General features: G+C 46.2%; 1 protein-coding gene across 1 annotated transcript; it reads left to right on the top strand.

The window, feature by feature from the left end:
• The first annotated feature begins 6,229 nt into the window (after positions 1 to 6,229).
• On the top strand, positions 6,230 to 7,513 carry LOC101995080 (sperm motility kinase X-like). Its single transcript, XM_005354014.1, has one exon. The coding sequence runs from the start codon at positions 6,230 to 6,232 to the stop codon at positions 7,511 to 7,513; it is 1,284 nt and encodes a 427-aa protein (XP_005354071.1).
• The last annotated feature ends 2,705 nt before the right edge of the window (positions 7,514 to 10,218 follow it).

Genomic DNA, 10,218 nt, shown 5'->3' on the forward strand with positions numbered 1-10,218 from the left:
GTTTCTTTTACGTACATGGGTGTTTTTATATTAGGGGCATAGATATTCAGGATTGAGACTTCATCCTGATGAATTGTTCCTGTTATGAGTATAAAGTGTCCATCTCGATCTCTTCTGATTGATTTTAGTTTGAAGTCAGTCTTATTAGTATGGCCACACCTGCTTGTTTCTTAGGTCCATTTGGTTGAAAAACCTTTTCCCAACCCTTTACTCTGAGTATATGTCTGTCTTTGTGGTTGAGGTGTGTTTCTTGTAAACAGCAGAATGTTGGATCCTGTTTTCATATCCAATATCTTATCCTGTGCCTTTTTATAGGTGAATTGAGTCCATTGATATTAAGTGATATTAATGACCAGTGGTTGTTGACTCCGGTTATTATTATTTTTTGGTAGTAGCGTTTGTGTGTTTCCCTTCTTTGGGTTGTGCTGGTGAAGGGTCGCTAGATGTCTGAGTTATTGTAGGCAGTGTTGGCAATGTTGGATTCCTTGGGTTGTGATTTTCCTTCTATTACTGGATTTGTGGTTACATATTGTTTAAATTTGTTCTTATCTTAGAAATATTTTGTTTTCTCCATTGATAGTGAACGATAGCTTGGCTGGGTATAGTAGTCTGGGCTTGCATCCATGGTCTCTTAGTTTCTGCAGTACTTCTATCTAGGACCTTCTGGCTTTCATGGTTTCCATAGAGAAGTCCGGTGTAAGTCTGATAGGTTTACCTTTATAATTTGCTTGACCTTTTTCCTTGTAGCTCTTAATATTCCTTCTTTAATCTGTATGTTTTGTGTTTTGATATTATATGACGAGGGGAAGTGTTTTTTTTATCCAGTCTATTTGGTGTTCTGTATGCTTCTTGAATATTCATAGGAACATCTTTCTTTATGTTGGGAAAGTTTTCTTCCATAATTTTGTTAAATATATTTTCTGGGCCTTTGAGCTGTAATTCTTTTCCTTCTATTCCTATTATCCTTAGGTTTGGTCTTTTATTGTGTCCCATATTTCCTGAATGTTTTGTGATGAGAATTTGTTGGATTTGCTTTTTTCTTTGATCAGTACGTTTATTTTCTCTATGGTGTCTTCAGAGTCTGAGATTCTTTCTTCTATCTCTTCTATTCTATTGGTTATGATTGTTTCTGTAAGTCTCTATTCATTGACCTAGATTTTCCATATCCAGCCAGCCCTTGGTTTGTGTTTTCTTCCTTGCCTCCATTTCAGTTTTCAATTCTTGAACTGTTTCCATTACCTGTTTGATTGTTTTTTCTTGGTTTCCCAGGGTATCATTTATGTATTTATTCATTTCTTCAAACTTTTTGTTATACTTCTCATCCATTTCTATAAGGGTGTTTTTAACACACTGTGTAAGGGACTCTATAGCTTTCATAATGTCAGTTTTTTCCACTTCTTCTAGATTAGGATGATCAAGACCTTCTGTTGTAAGATCCCTGGTTTCTGGTGTTTTCATGTTGTTTTTCAGATTGGTGGAGGAATTCTTGTCTTGGCGCCTGCCCATCTCTTCCTTCAAATGCTATCTGCTGGATCTTATGGAACAGGATTAGGTTCCCTTGCTGGCCAGAAAACCTCGCTGGCTTAGAGAGTCAAGGAGAGCCAGTCAGTAAGTGGCTTTTACTCCATGGTACCTGCTTTGGTTCCTGCCTTGAGGTTCTGGTCTTAACTTCCTTCCCTGAGTTCCACTCATGGTAGCTTCTGATAGGAAAGTGAAAGGGAAGTAAACCTTCCTTCCTCAAGTTGTTTTTGGTCATGATGTTTCTTCACAGTAAGAGAAAGCAATTATACAGTGTCCATACCCAGTGAAGGACAACATCCAGAGCCTGTTATAATTCAAATGATTCTACCTACTATGATTATTAGAGTGGAAGGGGTGCCTATTAGGTTTAGATGTGTGTTTGGATCCTGTGTTTGAACACTGATCCCTAGCATGTGGCCATGTTTCAAAGTTGTAGAAAACCTGGTAAATAAACCCAGAAGGAAAAGGTAAGTCATGGGGGTGTTGTAGAATATTATTTTAAGGTGTGTGACTTCTGTTTAGGTTGCACTTGTTGAACTCTGTGAAGCTGTGATGCTTTGCCTGTCTAAAACACCTGGTGGGTTAATGAAGATTTTAATGGCCAAACATAAGGCAGGAGAAAGGATAGGTTGGTCAGTTACACAGAGAGTATAAATGGAAGGAGAAATCATCGAGGAAGGAACAGAGAAAGAGCAAGAGAACAAGGAGAAGAGGATGCTAGGGGAAACTATCCAGTTACCCAGCCACTGAATAAGAATAAAAGTAAGATACACAGAGGGGGGGGGGGAAGGAAAAAGCCCAGAGCCAGAGGGAAAGGTGGACAGGATAATTCAAAGGTAAGAAAAGCTGGCAAGAAAGAACCAAGCTAAGAAATTGTAAGTAAGAAGAAGCTACTGTGTGTAATTTAATTGGGAGCTGGTGTCAGATCCCCAAAAGAACAAAAGAATGAAAAGAAAAGAACAGACATGATGAACAAAAAAGGTAGATACAGTGAATGCTAACTGGGTGTAACCAGCCTCCCCAGGCCCCTACCTGACAACTGACCAGGGCAGCCTTCCTGTACTTAGGGACAGAATGTGGAGAAAACCAGTGGTCTAAGCCAAGCCATCATTGGTTCATTTCTTGCTCTGACCTCACAATGATAAACCCCTGTGGCCTAACTGCTCTGGCTGAGGCTGCCTCCTCTCCTTACAGTGCAGAGGCTGATCTTCAGTTGAAACAGTGATTTAGATAGAAGTGAGCTGGTCGCACTTGGTGGATATTCATGAGCTGTTGAATCTGAACACAGTGAGTTTCCTTCTAAGGTAACAGATTAGGGGTTTAGAGGTTTGGGTTTCCAGGATTTAAAGTGACCCTTTCTTCCTTTCTTTCTTCCTCAGTCTGGGGTATAAATTGGAGCAATTTTTATTATCTGCATCAATTAGATGTTTACTCTATTTTAATCTTTAGTTTTAATATTTTCTCTGGGTTCATTCCTTCGTTCACCATTTTAAAACATCTGTTTACATTGACTCTACAACATGAGTATTCTCACAGTGACATTGACCTACACGCACATGGAAAGCTTTGACCACATTCCCCCGATCTCACTACCTCCTGCCCACCCCTTCTAAGTCCCTCTGTGTTCTCATTTTTTCACTCAGCCTTCCTGTACTTGGTGACAGAATGGAAAGAAAACCAGTGAGCTGTGAAAAGCCACCTTTTGTCCTTTTCTTGCTCTGACCTCACAATGACAGACCCCTGTGCCCTCACAGCTCTGGCTGAGGTTGCCTCCTCTCCTTACAGTGCAAGCAGGTTCATGACGTGGAAAGTGGTTGAGCTCTGTGCTGGTGAAAGAAACTGCTTGGACTTTCAAGAGCTGCTGGACTCCAACATAGTGAGTTTCCCTCCAGCTCTGTTGCCTTTGATTGTTGTTGTTGTTCTCTGTGTATTTATGCATTTTCTGGCTTGATTTATGAGCTTACTTTTTCATGTTCTTTTTTTCACTCTCTGGTCATTTTGCGGGTATATGGAGAGGAGAATTCAATACAGAGATTCTCTGTGTAGCTCTGCCCTTCTTGGAACTCACTCTGTAGATATGACTGGCCCCAAACTAAAAGATCACCTGCTTTGCCTTCTGAGTGTTGGGATTAAGGGCATGTGCCACCACAGCTTGGCAGTTTTTATTTTTAAGTTGTGCTTTTGGGGGCATAACTTTTAATATTATTATTTTTGTGTATGAGTATATTGTTTTCTTTCTTTGTGTGTACCATGAGCCTCGCACCTGTGGAGGTCACAAGAAGAAGACAGATTAGCTAGCACTCGAATAACAATTGATTGTGAGCACCATGTGTGTTGGGCCTCGAACCAGGGCTCTCTGAAAGAGCAGGAGGTGCTGTTAAACACTAACTCATCTCTCTCCAGAACCGCTGCCTTTAGTTTTACTTCTTCATTTACTTTTGTTATGTGTTCTTTGTTCTGTTTCTCTTTTTAAAGCCTTTCCTTGTTATGGCATACCATATCATAGGAACAATTTAGTCCTGGCAATCGCAGGAACATCTCTAATGCATTCTGAGCACTTGATCATGTGATTAACCCACGCTGCTATGCTTTCTTCTCACAAGACCTCCTCCACATTCCTAGGAGCCTCCTCTTATGTTGAGGACCTCCTCCTGCTCCCAAGTTCCACATATGAGAGAAGAAAAGTGACACATTTAAAGGACTGGCTTTTCCCATGTAGAGCGATCTTCTCCAGTGACAACCATGTTCTTGAGAGCCCCACAGTTTCATCCTTCTCTATGGCCGTCCTTCTGTATAACTGTGGCACTCTTGCCCTTAATTCTCTTTCAATGTTGTGTTGTCAGGCTAAATGCGTAGAACTATACTTGCAAGGATCCTTGTGAGCATATTTTAACCATGAGGTATGGCCTGACTTATGTGAATTTGGTGAAAAGTATTAAGTAGTATTATTAAGGACTTTACATCTATGTTCATCATGGAAATGGCCTCTATTATTCTTCATTGTGTTTTCCTGGTTTTTGCATGAATGAGTTTGGAACTGCTAAGTACCTTTCTATTTTGTGGAGTTTTGAGGAGCACTGACATTTGTTTTCAAGAGATTGGAAGGATTCATCAGTAGGTTTGCCTGCTCCTGGGCTTTCCTATGCAGATTCTTTCCTCATAAATATTTCAATCTTGTTCTTTATCATATCTTCTTAGTTGAATTTATATCAAGAAGTTTCTCAATTCCATCCACATTTTCCAGTCTATGGAAAGACTCTCAGGGTTTTCAAAAACAGATTTGTTTGGGGATGGATTAGGCTGGAGAGATGGCCCAGCAGTTAGGAGCATGGACTCTTCTCTCAGAAAACCAGGTCTGTCTCACAGCAATCCCATGACAACATAACTTCATGAAGTGCCGCACCTAGGGGATCTGTTGGCCTCTTATGTCTTTCCAGGTCATAGAAATAAAAAAGACTTATATCACTATTTGAAATTATATATAGTACATGTGAGTGTACATGTAGGCGACCTCAAGTGTGTGTGTGTTTGCCCTTGCGATCGTCCACGCATGTGTTTGGATGCCCTCAGAGGTCAGAGGTATAGGATCTCCTAGAACTGGAATCACTTGATCCACTTGGCCTGGGTCCTGAGAACCAAACACAGGTCCTCTGCCGAAATAATAAACCTTCTGACCTCTTTAGCCATCTCCCCACCAAGACACTCTGGGTTTTGGGGGTTTCTGTTGTCTCATCAACTTCTCGTGCATATGATTTTATTAGTATCTTCTCTCTCAATGAGTGTTCAGCTCAGGTAAGAGGATGATTCTCCTTCCCAATCAGTGGCTCGTAGCTTCTGCGACCCTTTGTTTTATTCTCTCAGATTCTGGGTGAATCCGGCCAACCTGATCTGTGTTATGTTCTGCTGTCCACTGCTTTGGAAGGTACTTCCTTCCCTTCCTGAGCACTATGTAGCTGGTTAGGTTGCCTGAAGTATCTGTGACTCTTTTTCTCTTTGGAATGTAGGAATTCATAGTGATAAACATTCTCATTGGTGTTATTTAAATTGTTTGTTTAAAGTTCCCATTGTGGGGGCTGGAGAGATGGCTCAGATGGCAGGAGCACTGGCTGCTCTTCCAGAGGTCCTGAGTTCAATTCCCAGCAACCACATGGTGGCTCACAACCATCTGTACTGAGATCTGGCGCCCTCCTCTGGTGTGCGGGCATACTTAGAGGCAGAATGTTGTATACATAATAAATAAATTTAAAAAAAATAAATAAATAAAGTTCCCGTTGTGTTTCAGCGAGAACCTGGCCATGGAGGTGGTCAGAGAGACCGTCTGTTGTGACAAGGAGACATTTAGCAGTATCTATCAAATGCTGACAACTCTGGGACGAGGAACTTTTGCCACAGTCAAACTGGCCTTTCACATGCCCACTGTCAGCTACGTGGCTGTGAAGATTCTGGCAAATGTGAATGGGGACTGCGCCCGGAACAAGAATGAGGTTGATATAATGAGATCCCTCGTTCATCCGCATATAATCAGGTTCCTTCAGGAGGTGCAGACACGGGAGATGACGTATCTCATAATGGATTACGCCTCCAAAGGGGACCTGTAGCGTCAGATTCGCAAACCGGGAGGCTTACAGGAGTGCGAGGCTCGAAGGCTGTTTGGACAGGTACACAGGCAGTGAAGTACTGCCACGACAACTGGATCGTCCACAGGGACATGACGGCAAACAACGTCTTGATCGACGCCTCTGGGAATGCCAAGCTCTGTGGTTTTGGCCTGGCAGTCAGAGTTGTCCCCGGGAAAAAACTAAAGACTTTCTGCGGCACTCTGGCCTACTGTGCCCCGGAACTCTTCGGAGTGGAGCCATACGATGGCTATGCCAGCGATGTTTGGAGTTTAGGTGTGCTGCTCTACTTCATGGTGACCAGGCACCTTCTGTTCCAAGCGAGCTCTTCTATGGGGTTGAAGCAGCAAATTCTGGCTGCAAACTTCAACGTTTCTCATCATGTCCCAAGTGACATTTTCAGCATTATTGTGGAACTCCTGATGATCAGCCCCAACAGGAGGCCCATCATCAGCCAAATCCTAAGGCTCCCCATGATCAGGGACAGCCAGGCACGGGCATCCGTACAGAGTCTCCCAGGCACCCCGAGCCCTAGCATTGTCGGCACCATGACAGGCATGGGGTACCAACGTGAAGAAATGATTGAGTGTCTTAGAGACCAAAAGTATAACCAGGTGATGGCCAAATACCTGAGTCTGCAACACCAGGCACCCAGGGGAGACTGCTGCCATCACCGGGTGAAACCCACAAAACCCATGGAGCCAGGCCTTGTCCTCAACCGGGCTGATCTTCACACCTTCTCTGGGACTCTCAGGAGAGCTGCTGAGCCTACTTCCCCAACCTTCATCGTGCCATCTGAGCCCCAGGAGAAAGAAGATGAGAATTCCAGGCAGGGTGGCAGAAGGCATAGCGTGCCTGCCACCCTGTGCTGCCAGCCTAGGAGGATCCACCCTGCCCACCTATCCCACCTGCGCTGTCCTGTGGCTGATTCCCTCATGAGCAGCAGCCTGGACAGCAGCAAGAGTTTCTCACAGTCGAAGATCGGGTTGTGTGGCAGCCTGACGGCGAGTGCCCAGCCATCCTGCTCTCTGTCCCACCCTCTTGGGGCAGACCACAGTGAGGCTGCAAATAACGCAGAGAAACTCTGGAGCTCGCTGGGGACAGCTCTGCGTGTAACCCCCAAAGGCTCCTCCCTTGGGGACACACTGCAGGAAGAAGTGCAGGAAGAGGCCATCAGCCATGGTCAGCCCCAGGATGCTGGGCCAGCTTCCTCCCGAAACCAGAGGTGCCACCACAGGAAGAGGGTCAAGAAAACCATTGTAAATTGCCTCAGACACCTATGTTGCTGCCTGCCTCCTGCAGAGAGTAACCATGCCTCCCGTGAGAACCAGGCTCCACAGTCAGGGGATCCTAGAGGCACCCACAGAACCAGGTGAGCACCTTTCTCACTTTATCTGATTTGTACTTTTCCTCCTGTCCTTTGTGATAAATGATGCCTGTGTCCACTCGTGGCACACTGTGAGCGTAACAACCTGTCACTTCAGAAAGACCAGGTGTCCCCTGAAGTGTGACCTCAGGCTTGTTGAGCAACAGGGATACAGCAGAGATGCTGAGCCAAGCAGGGAGAGGTGGGGGCAAGGCCAAAGGAGGCAAAGATTCCTTGGAGGAACAGTCGGGTACTTGGGTGCTGCAGGGCAGTGCACTAAGTCTTGTGTGTTTTGAAGTCACTAAGAGTCTCCTTCCTGTGCCTTTCTCTTTGAAGCCCCGAAGAGGTCAAGCCCCAGCTCAGTGGCTTCTGAGCCATATGTTGGGGGTGGGTCTGGATGAGATTCAGACAACCCCTCTGGGGACCCAGGCCAGATGCCCAGGACACCGTCTGGCCACAGGCCCCTCCTGCAGAGGAAGAGCTGTCCACCCCGGAGAACATCTATCTCTCCAGGTAAAATCCCAGGCAGGAAGGGTAGGCTTCCCACAGGGTCTAGCTCAGTGTGGAGGACTGAGGTGCAAAGGTGCCCTAGGCTGTCTTGTGGAACAATAGCGCCTTTCCCTCACCCCATGCCTGCGGAAACATCAGAAGTGGTGCTCTGGGTAGTGACTGACCTTTGCCCCTGTTTCTTGGCAGAGAACACGGTCTTCTCCATGGGGGGAGACTTCTCTCCCCCAAGGAGAGTATTCCTAGTCAGCCTGCCCTAAGTTGGGTTGCCAGGTTGAGAATGTGTCCTGCAAGCAGCCCTGTAGGACCGACTCCTCTAGAGGGCAAGCTCCTGCAAGAACCTTTAGCAGGAATCCCCACAAGTCATCCCAGCAGGTTCCATTGCTTGAGTCCTCAGACCCAAAGCTTGGGAAAATCTGAGCTGGGGAGCGAGTGACCCCAGCACAGCAGAGTCCCCCTCCACCAATTCTGCCTTCCAGCTACTCACCTCCTGCCTCTGCCTGCTTGCTCCTTCAAGGCCACCATTCTCATCAGTGACAACTGGCTCCTGCACTTACCACCATGTGCCACACCCTGAGGGACTGGTAGGTGTCAGATTGGAGTGAAACCCGAAAACTCAATGAGTGGTCAGCAACCTGCTGTGCCTCCTGCCTCCAGCTTGCCTGAGTCTGCCTGAGTCTGCACTGGCCAGTGAAATTCTTTAAGATGGCTTCTGTTTTGCTGAGCCTTGCAGAATGCATCTTGCAAAGGTAAGCAGGCTTTTCCACTTCTTTTGGGGGTGGGGGGCTTCCGGGAAGCTGCCTCATCAATGCCACAGTCACATTGGTAAAATCTCGTGTTCTTTCTGCCTAGACCTTGTCAACCTGTGACAGCAGGAGACCCAGAGAAGACTGTGCGACTGGTGTGGTGGTCCATCTCTCCAGCTGTCTTCCTCATTAGAACCATCCTGGGATCTTCTATATTCAAGAATGTGTCCCTAAGTGTTCCCCCACTAGGAGAACACATTTCTGCCTCTTATATGCTCTTTCCTCTCAGCAACCCAATCTGAGAAGAAAGGAGTGTCTTACTCCACTCTGGGGTGAGAAGAGCACCCCAGAACCCCATGCTTCTGGGAAAGTACATGCCACGACATCCTTTCCTGGCCTCAGCCACTGGACCAGGCTGAACTACTGAAACTGAGGAGAACTCAGGAGACGCTGGCCAGCCTGGGAGGCTGATCTGGCCTGACACTGTGATCCCCTCTGACTGCTGTATTGTTCCCCTGCCCTCTACGCACTCGAACACACAGCCACTGGTGAGTCTCTCTCTCTTCTGTGTCTCTGTCTCTCTCTGTCTCTGTCTCTGTGTTTGTGGGTTTCTTGCACATGAACAACTCTCAGGCAGGCCAGCTGCTCGGTCATGTGTTAACCCCCAGGGAATCACCAGCTGCTCGGTCATATGTTAACCCCCAGGGAATCACCAGCTGCTCTGTCAGATGTTAACCCCCAGGGAATCACCAGCTGCTCTGCCATATGTTAACCCCCAGGGAATCACCAAGCGCTGAGGACGGCCATAAGCAGCCACAATAATGCAAATATAATATAAAAATTCCAATTGATTGTAATAGACACAGCAAATTAAAACAAACACACAAACAAGCAGACATAACACCTTGGGTGACCCACCCTAAAAATGACAGACCCACAGACGTATGCTAAGGGAACACATTCTACCTGCAACCATAGATGAGAATTGGCTCTCATTCCCGGACAGGTGTATTCAGTGCTAGTGCACGCTTCCATCTTATCTTCTGACGTTTGTTTGTGTCTACTGTGGTTTGTAGGAACAGTATGCTACGAACTGTTATTCTTTGGTAGTTTTAGAGTTCACACAGAGTCTTGCCCTGTATCTCGGGCAGGACTGAAACGCATGTGTAGTCTTCCAGGCTGGCTTTATAGTCCTGAAGATGCTGCTGCCTCAGCTCCTCCTTAGCTGCACTGAAGCACTGGCAGCATTGTGGTTTAGTCAAGGCCTCATAGAGCCCAGGCAGGCCACTCTGTAGCAAAGATGGCCTTGAGCAGGATCCTCATCTTCTCGTCTCTAACTGCCCACTGCAGGAATTCCTTCCTGCTTTGAGCCACTCTGCCCTGTTAAGTAGGAAACCCTCCAGGCCAGGGTAGGCATGAGTGAATTCCAGGCTGAGTGGAACTTGTCTCCAAAAGAATATGG

The sequence above is a fragment of the Microtus ochrogaster genome, chromosome 15 (assembly GCF_000317375.1).
Source record: "Microtus ochrogaster isolate Prairie Vole_2 chromosome 15, MicOch1.0, whole genome shotgun sequence".
Classification (NCBI taxonomy): Eukaryota; Metazoa; Chordata; class Mammalia; order Rodentia; family Cricetidae; genus Microtus; species Microtus ochrogaster.

Excerpts from the sequence above, each read along its gene's own strand:
- LOC101995080 (XM_005354014.1), top strand. The coding sequence starts at position 6,230 with ATGACGGCAAACAACGTCTTGATCGACGCCTCTGGGAATGCCAAGCTC.